At 35.9% G+C, this 20,071-nt stretch overlaps 1 protein-coding gene across 2 annotated transcripts; it reads left to right on the forward strand.

The window, feature by feature from the left end:
* The first annotated feature begins 2,801 nt into the window (after positions 1 to 2,801).
* On the forward strand, positions 2,802 to 6,487 carry LOC144456954 (uncharacterized). 2 transcript variants are annotated; one of them, XR_013486191.1, is made up of 3 exons: positions 2,802 to 3,264; positions 5,638 to 5,809; positions 6,301 to 6,485. XR_013486191.1 is itself a non-coding variant. In XM_078153325.1 (2 exons), the coding sequence occupies exons 1-2, from the start codon at positions 4,866 to 4,868 to the stop codon at positions 6,329 to 6,331; spliced, it is 975 nt and encodes a 324-aa protein (XP_078009451.1). In that variant the 5' UTR covers positions 4,678 to 4,865; the 3' UTR covers positions 6,332 to 6,487. The 2 variants fall into 2 exon arrangements, 1 of the variants encoding a protein (XP_078009451.1); XM_078153325.1 differs by lacking the exon at positions 2,802 to 3,264 and having other exon boundaries at positions 4,678 to 5,809; positions 6,301 to 6,487.
* Positions 6,488 to 20,071: the final 13,584 nt, after the last annotated feature.

Genomic DNA, 20,071 nt, shown 5'->3' on the forward strand with positions numbered 1-20,071 from the left:
TTCCACTTTATCATTATGAATTATATCCTAGTAAGAAAAACTTGTTCTCTATAAAGTGAGTTTCATAGATTGCAGAGTGTTTATTTCTCTTCCATGCACCATTTTTACATGAAATAAAGCATAGGTTGTCAGTTGAATATGTTGGAATATGTAATTTTTAGGCTTTTTATGGAGAATTCTGTGAATAGAACATCTTTTTTTCTATGTATTTCCAACTGACAGTCAATGCAAAGTAAAATTATAGCTACAGTCTGATCCTCCATCCTACTGAAAAGTCTTAAAATAAATTCCTAGCAGGGTCACCTGCTTCAGACCATCTCTTGATAGAAAAGACTATTAACAAAATTGTTTTCACTAAAGTTTTGATGATTTTGGCAGTTGCACATTTAAAATATACTTAAAACCTTTTTGTTTAGCAGATTGAAAACAAATGAAAAGGAAAATAAATACCACCACCTCCCCCACTTGACAAATTAGAAACATGATGAAAAGGTATTAAAATAGCAACTTAAAATAGAACTGTTCCCCTCCCCCAATGTTTAATATTTAAAAGTTAAATTCATTTTCTTTATTCCTAGAATGTACCACAGAACTAAAACATTTAAGGGTTGAAACATCAATATACTTCTGAAGAAATATAAATTGCCAATACACCAAACAACTTTCCTACTCCATTTTTCCCATTGTGTAAGCAATACTAAATTTTCCTTTTTTCTTCTTTCTCTCTAAAGCAAGTAAAGAATATGAGGATACAAATCATAATCTTAGAAACTACAACTAATTTAAATAACAAATCCCAAAGAATATATCATATTTGTATTAAATTTTTGTATTTATGAGCTTCTATTTTAATAACTTTCTATCAGATTTATAATAAGCTATTTTTGGTAACATCTAGAATATTGGGATTTCAGCAATGTTAAAGATCATATAACCCAATATTCTTATAATAAGGTCTTAGAGGTAAGGAGCTATGACCAGTTCTCATGTTCTCCTAATCCTCACCCTTCTCTTCCTCCCTCCTCCCAACACATTCTATCTCTATATTTTGTCATCCACTCACTTTTGACAAGTCAGCTTTGGACCTGGATCACTAGCAGTAGTATCTACTGTCTTCTTCCTGCTACTGTCTTCATCTGTTCTAAAAGGCCCAGGCAGAGAACAAAGATTTTTTTTCCCCCAGATCCCTGAAAAATTGCCTATCAGTCTCTTAGATGTTTAAGTCACAGAAGAAAAAAAAAGTTTAAAAATTATTTTTGTTGTTTTAAACAGGCTATAATGTTTTGAATTGCATTGTCTCATAAATATCAATTCTAGACATATTCTTCATTAATAGGGACTGTTTACTTTTAGCTTTTGTCAGGTTTTATGCTGGCTCTTAGTTAAGTTTTTGCTGTTTTATTGTAAATTTGCCTAGGAAGTCTGTTGTCTCAGGCTTTATTGAATGTTTCCCTCAATCCTCCCATGGCAAAAGATAACTAGTCTTAGGTGAGTATCTCTCTTCAATCCATCTGGGCATTTTCCTGTATGAATTTCCTAAGACCAATGGTTCTGGAAATAGAGAGATTCCTCTGTCTCCATCCAAAATATCTGTTCCTATGATAAAAAAAAAAAGACTTCTTTATCAGAGTCCCACCATGATCCTCCCCACTTTGGGTGTCAGGCCTTGCATGTTTTTTTTTTAAACAATTTACTTATTAATTTTTAGTTTTAAACATTCACCTCCATAAGATTTTAAGCTTAAAATTTTTCCCTATCTCTCTCCTCCCCCCTCCCCAAGACAGCTTAAAATCTGACATATCTACTTACACATTCATATTAAGCATATTTTTACAATAGTCATGATGTAAAGAAGAATTAGAAACAATGGGAGGAACCATGAGAAAGAATAATTGAAACAAAACAACAAAAGAAAAGGAGAACAGATGATATGCTTCCATCTCTTTTGTGTTATTCTTTAATTTTTCTTTGGAGATCTCTACCCTCTACCTCTGGACATTGGCTCCATCACCTCTCCCTTTCTTTATTTTTGGCTGGTGCAATTAATACTTCAATCAGTTCTTAACTGGTTCATTTCATGATAGGAAAATTACTTTTTCAATAAAGACCTGTTTCCTAACCTCCCTTAGTTTTTCTAGCCCTGGGCTCTCAAATGTTACTCCAGAATGGATTTTTTTCTCCTCCTTTCTCAACTGAACTTCTCTGTATTTCTTAATCTGCGCCCCTTAAGAGAGTGTTTGCTTAATTTCCACTCTCACTGACTAAGCTAGACTGACATGCACTTGGGGAACAATGGATTCTCCTCATTTCTTATCAAGAGCTATGGGATATAACCACATACCAACTAATAGTAATGAATCCTTGCCATTTGCAAGCCATTTGCAAATTATTTTTTTAAAATAATTTTTTATGAATTGAATTACAAATTGAATGGTACTCAAACCTTGCCTACTCGAATAGAGTACCAGCCTGCAAATGCATATACTTAAAATACTAGCAATATATTTTCCCTTCTCTTTACAGATGATAAAATTTAGGCCCACAGGTGCTCATACTTTCACATCTAATTTTCAACTGAAGCGATACTGAAATCCTGACCTCTGGAATATAGTCTATTGCACTTTCTATTATAGTCATTCCTCGTACCTCCCCACTCTGCCCCTCACCAATCTCCTCCAGTAATCAGTGACTTTTTTACCATTATATTTAGTAACACTTAAAAGAAATAAATCATAAATTATCAACTCAGTATCAACTTTAAACTAAGGATCTCCAAAATTATTTTGAACACACTAGCCTAGTGAAATGGAAATTGGAAATTCCCCTTTAAATTAATAAGATCACTCAAATAAATAGGTTCAGTTCAAATCTCGGTCATGACCGTTCCATATCTCCTGAGTGTTCTTGGCCTAGCATTCCAGGAACTAGCCATTCCTAGGTCACGTTGACATGGAGGGTTGGCTCCTCTCCTTGTGAGACGTGATGTTATTAAAAAACAAAATACCAAGCCTCAGGCGGATGGGAGCGTGGCTAAGGTCAGATGTGCATTGGACAAACCATGAATAGCGTATGCATCAAAAGGGGCTTCTTGGCCCCAAGCCTTCTTTGTTTAGAACAATATAAAAACACTGCGTCCTGTAAGCCCGCTGAGCCTCACCCGCGGGAAGGACGCTTCGCCCGGGAAAATCTTTACACAATTCAAGTTTGTACTGGCTGCAACGGGGCTCCCAGCCGTTGATTGACTTTGGAGGTTCCCTTGAATTGGTGATGTATTCTCTTCCATTACCGACTCTCTTGATCGGTGCTATATTATTGATTGTTCTTATTATTTATGCTTTCTATGCAAATTCAAACTATCTGTGCTTTGCTTCTTCTAAATAAATTATCTATTTCCTATTATTTTCTGGTGCATTGGAGAGTGTCATTTATAGGAGCGAATCCGAACCTCACTAAATCCTATTAATACAAAATTGGCGTCACGAACAGGATTCGCTGTATAAATGCCTTTCTTTAAGAGAGCCCCGGGCTCCGGTAGAGGTCCCCGGTTGGGAGGACCCTCCGTTTTCCTCGCTCGCAAAAACCTGGTCACAGTGTACAGGACCTAGTGAGGATTGGGGGTGTTGGGGGTTCTCGTTTGGGGTGCGACGGATGGGCCGGTTGCCAGCAGGGATAATGGGGGATACGACCAGTACATCATTTCCCTCCCTTTTGGGTTGTTTGCAGCCAGACAGCCAAAGGCTGCAGCAGGACTCTGAAAAGTTGCCTTCATTCTCCCCCTCTCCCTCCCCAGGTAACAGCAGCTTCAAAGCAGTGCGTGGATGGGAGAGGGAAAGAGAGAAGAATACTTTATTACTTAGGTTATATGGTTGGTAGAGGGCAAGTTGGGAAGGATTGTTGAAGTGTTAGGTCAGAATTAGAAAGGAATGAGATATGTACAGGTTTTAAGGGGATTTTAAATCATTAGAAAGAAAGGCAAGGAAGTTTAAGCATGTAGGAGAGAGGAGTGTGTGTAGAAAATTTGAAGGGTGAGTAAAAGGAAAGTGCATGCTGTAATCGCCGCAGCAAATATGAATTGGGACCCTGATACTTGGGAAGGTGATATTTGGGATGAAGATGATGATAGGTGGGGGGAAGTAATAGAGGAAGATGTTCCGGACGTTAAGGATGGGGAAGCTCGGCCGATAGATAGGAGAAAAGCCGAAAAGGAGGGAGCTAACCCACCCCGGGTGACTGAAATCACGGAAGATTACTCCCAAAGAGAAATTACTGATTTGCTTAGTAGGTTTTCACAGCGATCAGGAGAGCCTGCAATCTCCTGGCTTGTAAGATTAAGTGATGGGGGAGCTGGAGGAGTGTGGCTAGACCCCAAGGATTGTCTAAAATTTTTGAGTTTGACCTCTATATTTTAATACAGGCAGAGAATAAAGAGGTGGTAGAGAAAAGATTAACTCAACTAATAGAACATATGAAGGAGAAGGGATGGGAGATTAATCCTGATAAAATTCAAGGTCCAGCTCAAAGTGTGAAGTTTTTAGGAATAATTTGGAATAAGGGTCATAGAGAAATCCTCCCCAAGGCCAAGCAAAAAATATTAGATTTTTCACCTCCTAGGGACAAAAGAGAAGCTCAAAAGTTCGTTGGGTTGTTTGGTTTCTGGAGAATCACATTCCTCATTTAGGTCAGATTTTGAAGCCATTGTATAAAGTTACCCGGAAAAAGTATGCATTTGAATGGGGGGAAACAGAATCGAAAGCCTTTGAGGAAGCCAAAATAGCTATTCAAACTGCCCTGGATCTTTGGCCTGTACAGCCAGGGCCGATGGAATTGCAAGTTACAGTTTTGCATGGATATGCTGATTGGAGTTTATGGCAAAAACAACAGGGCAGGAATGTTCCTTTAGGATTTTGGTCGCGAAACTGCCACCTGCTGGCCAAAATTATACTCCTTTTGAACAACAATTATTGGCTGCATATTGGGCCCTGGTAGAGACAGAACATTTAACTTTAAACCATGAAGTTGTATTGAGGCCAGCCATACCCATTATGAGTTGGATTATGGGGACCCCCGCCTCACATAAAATAGGACATGCCCAAGAATCATCAATTATTAAATGGAAATGGTATTTGCAAAATAGAGTCAAGACAGGCAGATCGGGTATTTCCACCTTGCATGAAAAGGTATTAGAATTACCAAAACATTCAAATGATATTGATATACCACCAAAGTCTTATGATCAATCACCTGTTTCTTGGAATAATGGATATGATTCTCTAACCCCCGAGCAGAAGAAGCATGCTTGGTTTACTGATGGCTCGGCTAAATATATAGGATCTAAGCGATGTTGGAAAGCTGTAGCCTATAACCCTTCATGCAATACTATTTTGGAAAGCTCTGGTGAAGGCCAGAGTAGCCAATGGGCCGAATTAGTGGCTGTCTATCAAGTAATTCAAAAGGAACAAGGTGGCCAATGTCATATATATACTGATTCCTGGGCCGTAGCCAATGGCCTAGCAGTTTGGATGCCAATTTGGAAGAAACACGAATGGAAAATTAGAGACAAAGATGTGTGGGGAAAAGAATTATGGGAACAAATATGGGAATGGTGTCAATGTACTAATGTATCTGTATTTCATGTAGATGCCCATGTGAATCAAGATTCTGTGGAACGTGAGTATAATGCCCGTGCTGATGAATTATCCAAACTTCAAGGAAAAGCTTTAAAGGTCACCCCCAGAGAGGAAAATGAAACACAATTAGGAAAATGGGTCCATATCACCGCAGGACATCTTGGCGCTCTTGCATCTTACAGGTGGGCATTAGACAGAGGGATTAACATACCTCTGGATCTATTTAAGCAAATAGTACAAAACTGCATACAATGTCAATTATTTGCTCATCGGCCTGTGCCGAAGAAAATCACTGGAGAATTGGCTAGAGGGTCTTTACCTGCTCAAATTTGGCAAATAGACTATATTGGACCATTACCTGTTAGTCAGGGGTGTCAATATGCCTGCACTTGTGTGGACACCTACTCTGGGGTATTAGTTGCCTGCCCCTATAAACGGGCTACCCAGAAAAACACTTGTAAAACCCTAGATATTATTTCTCTTTATTATGGGACCCCCCTACAAATACAGAGTGATAATGGTACTAAAGTTTGGATAAAGAAGCATCAATCTGATAGACCAAGGCCAGCTGAGCTCATAGCACAAGGAAACACTAATACTGCCATAGTAGTATACCCTGGTGATGATAAATGGTATCATGTCCCACTAACCCAAATGTTTTTACGATATTAAGTGTTTTACAGTGTTTGCCTGCTATACGCTAACTATGGCATGAACTCCAGGTATTCCAGTGGGGAATCCTCAGCAAGGACCGTGTACTGATTCCATCTACGCTGGTGAAAACAACACCCACATCATGAATTGGTCATACCCATTCAACGTAGAAGTTTGGGACGCCCTTTATTTCCCCTAATGAGAATCAATTTAACTAGTTTTAACTAACTGTAACCACAGCAAACGGTACCAATATTTGTACCTTACAAGTTGGCCACCTAGTCCTATTTTCCTAAGAGACATTCATATAATTGGACACAAGTAAACTTAACACGTACTATTCTACATCAAAGCGTACACAGAAAATATTTTTATTGTCGTAACACCTCCAATGGGCTGTATGAAGAATATCTAAACCAATTAGTATGGGTTGTACCTGTGACTCCGAAACCTCCTGGAATAATTCGTGTCCCCGCTCATGTACTAACACCTCTATCTTGCAACACAAAATAGTGTTTCATTATAATGTAACTTTTCCCTCTTTAGAAAGTTGTGTCAGGAAAAAAAGAGCTTGGTATGATACATTACTTGGTGGTGCAGGAACTGGTTTGGGTATAGTTAATTCTATAGACCTTGAGACCTTGGCTAGCAGACTGCGCAGTGCTGGACAAGATGTTTCTCAAGCTTTGACTGTGAATGCCCAATGGTTACCCACAACGATCCTGCCACACCAAAATACATTACAATATCAAGGCCAATTTTTACAAGTCTTTAATAATAGCATCCTCGTTAATTTACACCTTATGAAAAACATTGGTGTTTTATTTAATTGGACTAAATGTTCCTTGCAAAACTTATATACCCTCATACAGAAGGAAAATGCCCAAAGATTACTACAGGAAGGTAACTCTCACATATGGAACGATATACTTGACTTGTCAGATGTATGGAAAAAGCAAAAACCTGAGAATGCTAGATGCACTCCACTTTGGTGCGCTGGAACTATTATACTCTACCAAGTTAAAACTTGGACTGTTATGTGTCAATTTCATGTAATACCTTTTGTCTTACATAAATACTTTGCTTTACCTCATATCTATGGAAACTATATAGATTGGTATAATGTAACTCATACTCTGTCTGATTGTGTTGTAACTAATGGAGGGATTGTTTGTGGGATGATGACTCGGCAGATGGAACCCTGCCTTCTCTCACATTCATCCAATTTGTGTGATCTAACTTTATACCCAGTGAGTAACTTTTCTATGATATATGAAGTATCTACTCAATATGTTTGTATAGCCTCTAATAATCACTCTGACCTTCTATCTGTAGATATTACTACTGTTCCATTTTCTGGTTGCTTATCCAATGTATCTTTCCTACGCTGGCAAGGAAATGATTTTTACTTTCCACCAGACACTAACCTAGTTAAAAATTTTGCTTGGGTACCCCAATCTTTGCCTCTACCTCATGTGTCTCTATCTCTATATCCCCTTATGAACATCTTGAATCAGTCGACTGAAATCAAAAAGTTATTAGAGTCCAACCAACGCGCGTTAAATGAACATCGAATACAGACTCTTATAGCTGCAGGAAGACTAGTCGAAGCTTCTCATTTAGTGATCTCAGATACTAATCATCATTGGTATGATTTTCTTTTTAAATCTCCTACTGCTACTATGTATTTTAATTCCTTAGCTACCCCCATACTACTACTTGCTTTGTTCTTTTTATGTCTTTGTATATGCAATTGTTGTATGTATACCAAAATACGCACTATATACACTCATGTCACACCTTTGCCCCTCACCTATTATTCTCATGATCTTAAGGCCAAGTGAAATGGAAATTGGAAATTCCCCTTTAAATTAATAAGATCACTCAAATAAATAGGTTCAGTTCAAATCTCGGTCATGACCGTTCCATATCTCCTGAGTGTTCTTGGCCTAGCATTCCAGGAACTAGCCATTCCTAGGTCACGTTGACATGGAGGGTTGGCTCCTCTCCTTGTGAGACGTGATGTTATTAAAAAACAAAATACCAAGCCTCAGGCGGATGGGAGCGTGGCTAAGGTCAGATGTGTATTGGACAAACCATGAATAGCGCAAGCATCAAAAAGGGCTTCTTGGCCCCAAGCCTTCTTTGTTTAGAACAATATAAAAACACTGCGTCCTGTAAGCCCGCTGAGCCTCACCCGCGGGAAGGACGCTTCGCCCGGGAAAATCTTTACACAATTCAAGTTTGTACTGGCTGCAACGGGGCTCCCAGCCGTTGATTGACTTTGGAGGTTCCCTTGAATTGGTGATGTATTCTCTTCCATTACCGACTCTCTTGATCGGTGCTATATTATTGATTGTTCTTATTATTTATGCTTTCTATGCAAATTCAAACTATCTGTGCTTTGCTTCTTCTAAATAAACTATCTATTTCCTATTATTTTCTGGTGCATTGGAGAGTGTCATTTATAGGAGCGAATCCGAACCTCACTAAATCCTATTAATACACCTAGTCTTAATTTCCTTTACTAATGATGATTTGGCATGTAATTGAAATCTTCCCTAGTTAACCAATTAATGAGTGAACAAAAACTCTCCAGTCCACAGAGATTACTCACACCAATAGAAGCAAGCAGTGGCATGGGTAGAAATCAGACATTTATTTTAAAATTATTATTTGCCATGAATTTCATTATTCAAATCTGAATGTTTCAAGGATATGCTATGCTTGAAATAAAATAGCAAAGTTAGATTGTAAAGAACTTCCTTCATATGAAATGGAAAATTGTAAAGCATTTTTTTTTTCATTTGCCTCTACTATGTAGTCATAATAGAAAGCATCACTCCAGGGACTTCCCAAGCCTATTCGCTTTGTATCCATCCTCTCACCCCTCTTTGAGCTAGCTGTATTTAACTCACACCTTCTCTGGGATTATAGGAATAATTGTGTTTCACTTTAAAGATATTTTCTGGTTCTCACGTCTAAATATGGAGCTGAATCTAGCTCGTATTGGTTTTCAAGATATATTATGAAGAAAAGTAAATAGAACAATAGAACACATAAACAAAGCTGAAGATAAGAGGCTACAGAGAAGCTTCATTGAGAAGAAATGTCATGCTTTACTCTCTCCTTTTTCCTTCTATCTTTTCTAATCATGCTACTACTTCAAGCTACCTTGTATTAAACTAACTTTATAAGGGATTCAATGCTTTGCATGTAGTAGGCAATTAACAAGTATTTGCAATATTCAATTGCCCTTTTTTTTAGAAACACTGAAGATTTTAAAGAGTGATTAATATATAAGTTCCAGAGAGAAAGAGAAAAACCCAGGGTTAGATTTAATTTAAACATTTTAAAATGTAATCTTATTGATATCTTTACATTTATACCATTTATATTTCTCATTTTTTCTTCCTTCCTACTCCTTTCCAAAAAGCCATCCTTTATTATGAAAAATAAAGCAGGAAAATTGCAAAACTAACAAAGATATAAAAATAATCTGAATATTATATTTTGTGTTCCACACTCGGTTGTACAAAGAAGGGTATGGGAAGAATCATCTTACTATACTCCTTTGAGGCCAAGTTAGGGCATTATATAGGGCATCACAATCCTGTTTCTATTTTTTTATTCTTTCCAATTACACTGTTATTACCTTTGCATGTATTTATTTTTTGTTTTTCTCATTCTGTTTACTTCACTTTTCATCAGTTTATGTCTTCCCATATTTATTGTTTTGTTCATACACACACACATTTGTTAGGCACTCTTCGTCTGATAGACAACAACTTTGTTCCCATTTCTTCGCTACTATAAAAGGTGCCATTATAAATATTTTTGTATAGATTAAGCCTTTCTTTTTTTAATTATTGATTGACCTTGGATTATATGCAGAATAGTAGAATCTGTGTCAAAAGATTTGGTTACTTCAATAACTTACTTAGCATAATTCCAAAGTGCTTTCCTTAACAGTTGAAGAATCTCAAATCTGTTCATCTTTCCATGACTCTTCCAACATCAAGCATTTTTAAAAATAGAGTTCTATTTTAAAATACAATGTATTTTATTTTTATGAAGATATGCATTCCCTTCCTTTGAACTTGTACTTCTTTCCCCTCCCTCCCACTCCAGGAAAGTAAAAATAAAAACCTATACAAAACAAATTCCCATATTGATCATGCCCCACCATGTATCTATATTCATATCTATATCTATGTCTATGTCTATATCTGTATCTATGCTTATTCTGCACTCTGAGTAAATCATCTCTATCAGGAGGCAGGCAGCATGTTTCATTATGAGTCATATATAAATGCTGCTAGTCATTGCATAGATCACAGTTCCTAGCTCTTTCAAAGTGTAGTAAGCATTCATATCTTTTGAAAGATGTTAATTTATGAGTTGTGAGATGATTTTTGGATGTGTATTTCTCATATTCCTGACTTGGAATAATCTTTATATGATTGCTGTTAGTTTGTATTTTTTTTTCTCGAGAACTATCTATTTATATACATTTCAACTTATATATTAGGAAGTTACTTCTGGACCAATTTAAATGTATATGTTATTTTACTCACTTATGAACCAATCAAGAGTTACTGTTAAATAGCACTTTTTATTTATATAATTAGTTTCTGGCTCCACCCACAGGAGTCAGTCATTCAAGAGTCTTGTGAAGAGGGGACTGTCCTGTGGTGGGAAAATTGGTTTACTCAACATTTCCAAAATTTGTGGCCTATACTTGACCTTCATCTGAAAAATTCTCATGGGAAGAAGAGATAGAAGACAGCAAGAGCCATTATGAATGGTTTCTTAAGAGAAGCCGTCAAAACCACTGGAGAATGAGCCAGGGGAACTGTGCCATGATCCTGCCATGAGACAATGAAAATGTTTTGATAAGTACGTATGGGCCATATTGAATCCTTCCTACTGACTAAAACAGAATCAATAGTGATGGCTATTTTGTTCTCTATTTTTCTGTTACCAGGGAGAAGCACTGTGCGCTAATCAGTTTCTTTTCTCATTTACTACTTCCATTTTACCCTGCTAAGCTATTTGAAAGGTAATTGGGACTTAGAAGTTTTAGTTTTTTACCCAATGTAACTTTTTCTTTTATGTCATTACAAGGTGATAATGTTGTCACCTGACAAAAGAACCAAGCTATGTGATGTATTATTTAACATGAAGATATTGTTAAAGGAAAAAAGAAGATTTTCCCCCTTCCTCATCAAAGACACATATTCCTAGTAAAGCTAGTCTTGGTACTGAAGCTGCAGAAGAAAGGGAAAAATCATATACTATATGCAAGAAAAGTTGCCAAAATATCTGATATCTCTAGTTTCTTTATATACCTTTTTTGTTAGAGAAAAAAAAAACAACCAGAAAAAGAGAAGCAATGCATTGTGTGTATAAGGTAATATTACCTTATTTGGAATGGCTTGGAAAAGTTGACGTTCCCATAATTTTTGAAAATCTAACCTCTAGAGCATGGGTGGAGAATCTGCACCCTCAAGGCCATATGTGGCCCTCTAGGTCCTCAAGTGTCCCCTTTGATGGAATCCAAGCTTCACAGAACAAATTCCCTTAATAAAATTATTTGTTCAGTAAAACTTGGACTAAGTCAAAGGTCCACATCCAAGGACCTACAATACTACATGTGGCATTGAGACCACAGGTTCGCTACCCCTGTTCTAGAGGGTAGAAAGAATGGCAAAGTTGTACAGGAAAGTAGCCTGTGCAGAGGCCATTAACTGTGTCTGCAGTTACCATAGTGATTAACAACTGAACTTGCTATGAACTCTTCCAAGTAATTAGATTTACACATAATAAGTAGTGGTACTAACAATCAAGATAAATGTTGATGTTAGATTGTAAGAATTCATAGAATGTTAGAGATAGATCACTGCCTTACTCTTTGACCACACACACACACACACACACACACACATACCACTTCACCTCTTGGAGTGTTGTTTGTTTTTTAATTTATAAAATGGGAGCTTGAGCTATATGTTTTTTAAGTTTCCTTTCAACTTGAAATCTATTGTCCTAGGACCCTATGTTTTTAAGTTTCCTTTCAACTTGAAATCTATTGTCCTAGGATCCTAGGTTCTTAAAACTCACATGCTTCTTCATTTTATGATTAAGCAAACTAAAACAAAGAAAATTTATGAAAATTTCTGTGATTTGCCAAAAGTTACATGTCCTATAGGAGCCAGGACTAAAATGTTGTTTTTTCCCCTGATATTTAACAAAAACAGTCCTCTCCCTGTCATATCAAACTGCTGATATAAGGTCACAAAAGGAAGTGTCAGTGTGGTGTGGTAAAATCTGCTAATCACTCTGCTAGACACTGGGATACAAAGATAAAAATGAAAACAACTTTTCATTCAAATCACAGCTTTTGTACTTACTACCTATATTTTTACTCTCTTTTACTCTCTGAGCTCCAGTTTGCTCATGGATAAAATGAGAGAGTTAAAGCATATGAAATCACTTTCAAGCTATAAAAAAAAAGATTAGATTAGAATTGGAGGTAATTCAAAGACCACCAAGTCTTTCTACCCCCATTTTAGAGATGACGAAATTGAGGATCAATGAAGTAATGTGATTTGTTTAAGTGAACTTGGAATTCAGGAACTCTGACTCCAGATCTAATGTGCTTTCCCCAGTACCAAGTTACCTGTAAGCCTCACATTTGAAATAAAATTTGTACACTATTTAAACTCAGTTATTATTCCAGTAATTCATGTTAGTTACCCTTTCCCAAGAAAACAAAATGACCAAGTAAAATATTTTTTAGTTATATAATGTTTATAGTTTCTTTTTTTCTTTTACATGAATATTTCAATATCTCAAGGATCAATGGTTCAACTGGTAAAGTTTTATTTCCTACCATAGTGCAGATCAAAATCTTTCTAGGACATTACTCATTTTACAAGTTACTATGGAAAACAAAAACAAAACAAAAGAGCATCACCTTGTAGCCAACAATGTGGAGGTGAAATGTCCCTACTTTATCATAAGTAGTTTTTAGACAAAAAGTAGCTAAATGGTGCAGAGGATAGAGTGCTAGACCTGGAGCCAGGAAAAGCTGAGTTCAAATCCAACCTGAGACACTAGTTTTATGACTCTGAGCAAGTCACTTAACCTCATTCTACCTCAGTTTCTTTAACTGTGAAATGGGGATGATTACATCACTTACATCCTGGTCTTTCTGGATTGGTAAAACTAGATAAGAGACTGCACTCTGGAAAAATATCTTTCAAAGAAGCCAAGATCCCATTCACATCATGAAGAGACACTAGAGTAGGACTTTAATTGAAAACTTATTGACATTGATTGAAAGAACTGAGGGACTTTTCCCTCTTTGTATCCCATGCTTAGCACAATAGCTGGAGCATAGTAGGTAAGTAAAATGTTTATTGACAGACTGACTAATGAATCCTTATACCCAATTCTTCTTCCTTGGGATTAACTTGGTAGCATGGCAACCACTATGTGTAGATACTGTAGTTGGCTACCCAAGAGGGTGTGAGTTGAAACCTGTCCAAATGCATCTCACAGCCAGTCATAATACTCTAATTCTGTTCATTAGAATCACACTTCATAGTTAAGGCATAATTATACAGCCCAGCTTGGCATCCATAAGATCAGTGGAGACTCCCAAGAAGCAACATGATGGAAAGTAGAAATGTGATGTTCAGCAGAGAGCTGGATAATGACATCCCAAGAGGATATCAGTAGCTCTGCTGCATCAGATGTCAGTTCTCCAGTAATATATGTTTCCCTGTCCCCATGTGTGTTCTGGCCGCATGTTACCTATATTTGTGTCCACCACATGTGTTTCTTGGGCATGTGTCCTCTCTATACATGCCTTCTCCATTGGCAATATGGTATCCTTTGGCAGAGGATGCCACAAGTATACATGAGGGGAATTTATTTTTGTCACTTTATTTGCTATGTTGTTTGATTAAAATTTCTTTTGTTTTGAACTAAGTTCTCAAAATACCCAATAAAATAAACCAACCCATGGGCATTTGTGAACTGTTGTTATGATTATGTGCTTAGGCATACAGTGCTTGGAACCTAGAGTAGCATTTTTTAAATTTTATTTTATTTTTTTGGTGAGGCAATTGGGGTCACACAGCTAGTGAGTGTTATGTCTGAAGCCATATTTGAACTCAGGTCCTCCTGACTCCAGGGCCAGTGCTCTATCCATTGCACAATGTAGCTGCCCCTGAAGTAGCTTTTTAGGAGGGCTTGGGTGTTAAAATTTCCACGATATTTCTTCATTAAACACTTTGAGGTAGGTAGAACAAATAATAATTAACTCCATTTTACAGAGAGGACAATGGATTCAAAAGAAGTAAATGATTACTCCAAGGTCACATATTCAATGTTTTCTCTAACAGAACTTGAACCCAGATCTTTTTAGTTTAAATTCAGAGGAAAACTGATAGTTCCCACTAAATTAGTTATGAGTAAGTTAAATCCATTCAATTGCACGTATTTCTTCATTTTTCTATTTTATTTTAATTTATAATTTGCTTGATTTTCACTAGAAAAGGTTAATAAGATACATATATGTACATAGGCTGATGAATTCTATAAACACAAATCCTAAACATATTTATGCAGCTACAATTTCCACATATAATACTTATTGGGGAGGAGAGTTATAGCAATCTACTTTGTACCACTAGTCTCTTCATTATTTTTTTAAATTCTGGGATCTATAGACACAAAATTCAAAACCCTGCCTCTCAGAGGGAACTTGGACTTCAAACAGATTTTATAACACTTCTGTATCATAGAAATATTTTTTTTCAGGTACTGGCTGACTGGCTACTCTTCATTCAGTTAGGCATAAATCAAAATGTACAGAAGAATCAGAAATCATACGGGAAGAGGATTTTATATTTCTATTGTGCCCCAGAGAACTCAATGTTAGCATCTTTCCTAAATATAAAAAAAGAAACAGAAAAATCTATGTAAGTGAAAAGAAAATTAAAATTACATGTATTGTTTTTGTCAAACCAAAAAAAATTTTAACTTAATATTTATTGAAAAAATAGGATTTTCAAAATTAGTCAAGCCAAATGCAATATTTTAGCTCTGACTTTTAGATTAACCTGCACAGCTGAATAAATAGGCAGAAGTGACTTGCATAAGTGCTCTCTAATTACAGACTATGGTGAATAGATATCATTACTTGAAAAGAAGATCTCAAACTTGAAACTTCAAGATACTTAAATGTATACATAGTCTGTATGTAACAGAAAAAAAAAACTAGAGAGAAAAACAAGAAACTCTATTAATTTAAAACATGAAGAATAATTTCAATCTTGTACAGTATAAAATTCCTTCCTTCTACAGTAAGCCTTTCCTTATTCTTTCTTAATTCTAGTGCCTTCACTCTAATGATTATCTACCATTTATACTATCTATCTGTCTATCTATCTATCTATCTATCTATCTATCTATCTATCTATCTATCATCTATTTCCTACATGGTTATTTGAAAGTTGTTTTCCCCTTTATTCTATGTGAACTCCTGAAAGCAGAGACTGTCTTTCGTCTTTCTTTGTATTCCCTAGTACTTAGAACAGTACCTGGTACATTGTTGTTATTCAGTCATTTTTCAATTGTGTCTGACTCTTTGTTTTCTTGGCAAAAAGCCTGGAGTGGCTTGCCATTTCCATCTTCAGCTCAGATGAGGAACTGAGACAAAAAAGTTTAAGAGATTTGCCTAGGTTCACACAGTATCTGAGGCATATGAAGAAGTGCTCTAAATGATTTTTGATTAAAAAAGTGAAAATTAAAACAACTGTGAGGTACTACCTCACACCTATCAGATTGGCTAATATGACAGAAAAAAATTGATAAATGTTGGGGAAGATGTGAGAAAATTAGGATATTGATGCACTGTTGGTGGAATTGCGAACTGATCTAACCATTCAATTTTTTCTTTTTAGGCAATTTGGGCTAAGTGACTTGCCCAGGGTCACACAGCTAGTAAGTGCCAAGTGTTTGGTCTAAGGCTGAATTTGAATTCAGGTCCTCCTGACTTCAGGGCCTGTGCTCTGTCCACTGTGCCACCTAGTTGCCCCTGATCTAACCATTCTGGAGAGCAATTTGGAACCATACCCAAAGGGCAACTGTGCATACCTTTGACCAAGCAATAACACTACTAGGTCTGTATCCCAAAGAGATCATAAAAAAGGGAAAAGAAACTTATGTGTAAAAAAAAAAGTTAGAAGTCCTTTTTGTAGTGGTAAAATATTGAAAATTGAGGGAATGCCCATCATTTGGACAATAACTGAATAAGCTATGGTATATGAATGTAATGGAATATTATTGTGCAATAAGAAATAATGAACAGATTTCAGAAAATCTTGGAAAGACGTGTATGAACTGATGCAAAGTGAAAGGAAGAGAAACAGGAAAATATAGTGCACAGTATTGGCAACATTCTTTGATGATCAGCTATGAATAACTCAGCTCTTTTCAGCAACACAGTGTTTCAAGAGAAATACAAAGGACTCATGAAGGAAAATGATAGCCATATCCAGATAAAGAACTGATGGACTCTGAATGTAGATCGAATCATATTTTTTTACTTACTTTATTCTTTCTCATGTTTCTTTTCCTTTTGATCTGTTTCTTCTTTTACAACTATAACTAATATGGAAATATTTTTACATGGTTAACACATGCATAAACTATATCAAACTGCCTACCATTTTCAGAAGAGGGGGAGAAAAATTTGGAAATCAAAATCTTATAAATATGAATGCTAAAAGTTTTCTTGACATGTAACTCGGAAAAAAATAAAATACTATTAAAAAATGAACACCTTAGGACTGAAGTGGAGGGGTGCAGAAAAGGGCAGGCAAAGAGTCATTAAAATAAATTTGACCCCAACATGCATTGTGCTTACACAACATTGAATTTGGAATCAATCACTGATGGCTTCATGTCTGCTTCTGGCAGCTGGGCTTACTGCTACCCACCATGTTCCCTCTCCAGGCTTTTGGTGACGTCACTTATTCTTATAATCCCTTAGGATGGAGAGGCTATTTTTCAGTGAAATTTAAATTCCACTAGCCCCTACATCAAGGCAAAACACTTTGGGCATTCTAAGAAGCACTTGCTAAGAAACCTCTGCCAGAAACCAGCAGGATTCCATTTTCAGAGTCTTGTTCTCTTTGGGGATACTGGAAATATGTGTGACTGAGACCATATTAGACTTATAATATCCTTGTTAACTCGAGACTAATTCTCTTCTCTGCTGTAATGAGAATAATTATATCATATATAAATAGTATAATATGCTTATTAAACTAAATATTAAATGTTATAATTAATTATAATAAAAATAACAAGAAACCCTTACATTTCTCAAACAATACTTTAAAAGGTACATAATTGCATATAATCTATATTTTCCACAACTTCTGTAAATAGTATAGATGCAACAATATAGGTAAGGTGCTAAGGACACTTTTTTATGGTTTTCCCAAATTAACATGGCTAGTTGAGAAGCAGTGTGTTAAAATGTAGTGGATAATGGATTAGACTCAAAGGCCAGAAAACATGGATTTAAATCATACTTCTGATATACATTGGGTATGAGACTCTTAGCAGGTCACTTGACATCTTAATGATACAGGCAATTGCTTAAAAATGTAATTTGTAGGATACTTGGAGATATTCATTGGTAAAGGGAGTTTCCTCACCACTCCATCTACCTATATCCTAGAAATAGTAGGTGCATATATCTATCTATCTATCTATCTATCTATCTATCTATCTATCTATCTATCTATCTATCTATATATATCTGTATATATATATATATACATATACACACATATAAGTATGTATGTATGTATATGTATATATAATGTATGTGTGTGTGTGTCTATGGGTGCGTGTACATAAAAGTTATACCAAATTGAAGATTAGCAAATTAAGTCAAAGTGTGGAAGTAAACAGGAAGTTCCCAGTGTATCACTGATGAAGCATCATGGTAGCCAGATAAACAAGCTTTAAAAAAATATTATTTTCTTTTATTAGCTCAATACATATTTTTACTTACAAATGAATCCTATTCATTTTTATTATGAAAGTAATACACAAAACTTGTAAAATTTAAACTAAGCCTACTCAGGAGATAAGTGTTGTTTTGGGGTCAAAATATTGTTATTCAGTGATTTTTAAATTTTATTTAAAAAATTCAGGAAACTATTGGAGTTATTGTGTATGAAAATGCTTGGCTTCTTTAAACTTAAAAATGCTTAGATTATTTTTTCAATAGTGCCTTTGTTTTGTCTTACTAGAATCATTTACATTGCAGTGTTCACCTAGAATTCACCGACTTATTCAGTGTGGAATAGAATATTCATTTTTTTTTAACTTGAGCACTTACTGTTGTTTGGTCATTTTTTTCAATACTGTCCAACTCTTTATGACACCTTTTTGAGGTTTTCTTGGCAAAGATGCTGAAGTGGTTTTCCATTTCCTTTTCCAGCTCATTTTACAGATAAGGAACCTGAGGCAAACAGGTTTAAATGATCTGCACAGGGTCACACAGCAAGTAAGTGTCTGAGACCAGAATTGCATTCAAGTTTTCCTGACTCCAGGCCAGTCACTATATTCATTATGCCACCTAGCTGCCCTAATAGGAGCACACAGAGAAGGAAACACATAAATTGATTTTTTTTTAGTCTACTAACTATTTCTCAGTGTCTAATGAATATTTTTTTTGCAACAAATCCTTCACAAATTTGCATCCCTTATTATTAGCACATTGGAAACAGAATTAGCTTCTACATATTTTTAATTTGATTTATAACTTAGGTAGATATGTGATTTCTGAAACATCTTCTGGTCACTGATTTAGTACCAAAGAGGTGAAGGTATGCCACCACTAAAGAATAACAAGCTATTTGGGCAGCTAGATGGCATAATGGATAGAGCACCAGCCCTGGATTCAGGAAGACCTGAGTTTTAATCTGGCCCCAGATCCTTGACACTGACTAGCTGTATGACCTTGGGCAAGTCACTTAACCCCATTGCCTTGCAAAAATGATATTAACAAATAAATAAAATGATATGCTGTCCTTTCAAAGTCTGTTTAATTTATTTCTGTCAATTTAAAAATCTATATTTTAAAAATAAAATCATATGCTGATGCCTGACTATAAGATTAAAGTAACTTTAGGTTGAAGTGCAAGCTTTGTCAGAGCCTAGCAAGCTAGAAATTCAATAAAGCCAAGGCTATTCCTAAAATAGTGATCTGACTACATCACTTCTCTGTTGCCTCTAGAATAAAATACAAATTCCCCCATTTGACATTTTCTTTTCACAGTCTGACTCTAGTCCATCTTTTAAAATTCCTTTCATTCTGCTTCCTTCCCCTTGATATAACCTATATTTTAGCCAAATCAGTCTCCTCCCTGTTCCCCACACATGACATTCTACTCCTAACATCTTGTCTTTTTTCAGAAGCTCTCTATTATGTTTGGATTCCTCTTCCTCTTAGAATCTTTACTTCCTTTCCAGGCTCAGCACAAGTACCACTTCCTAAAAAAAGCCCTTTGGGTTCTCCCCCAATTGTTAATGTCTCTCTCCAGTCACAATACTAATGTAAATTTTGCATCTCTGTAAATGTTGTTCTTCCTCCAGTGAAATATAAACTCCTGAAAGGTAGGCACTGTTGCACTTTTGTCTTTGTATCTCTAGTGCACAGTACAGTGAATGGTATCAAGTGGTCACTTAATATA

This window comes from Phascolarctos cinereus, unplaced genomic scaffold, assembly GCF_003287225.1.
Source record: "Phascolarctos cinereus isolate Bilbo 61053 unplaced genomic scaffold, phaCin_HiC Scaffold_4;HRSCAF=312, whole genome shotgun sequence".
Classification (NCBI taxonomy): domain Eukaryota; kingdom Metazoa; phylum Chordata; class Mammalia; order Diprotodontia; family Phascolarctidae; genus Phascolarctos; species Phascolarctos cinereus.

Excerpts from the sequence above, each read along its gene's own strand:
- LOC144456954 (XM_078153325.1), top strand. The coding sequence starts at position 4,866 with ATGGCAAAAACAACAGGGCAGGAATGTTCCTTTAGGATTTTGGTCGCG. Across the intron at positions 5,810-6,300 it reads GGCGCTCTTGCATCTTACAG|TGTTTTACAGTGTTTGCCTG; the intron begins GTGGGCATTAGA and ends TACGATATTAAG.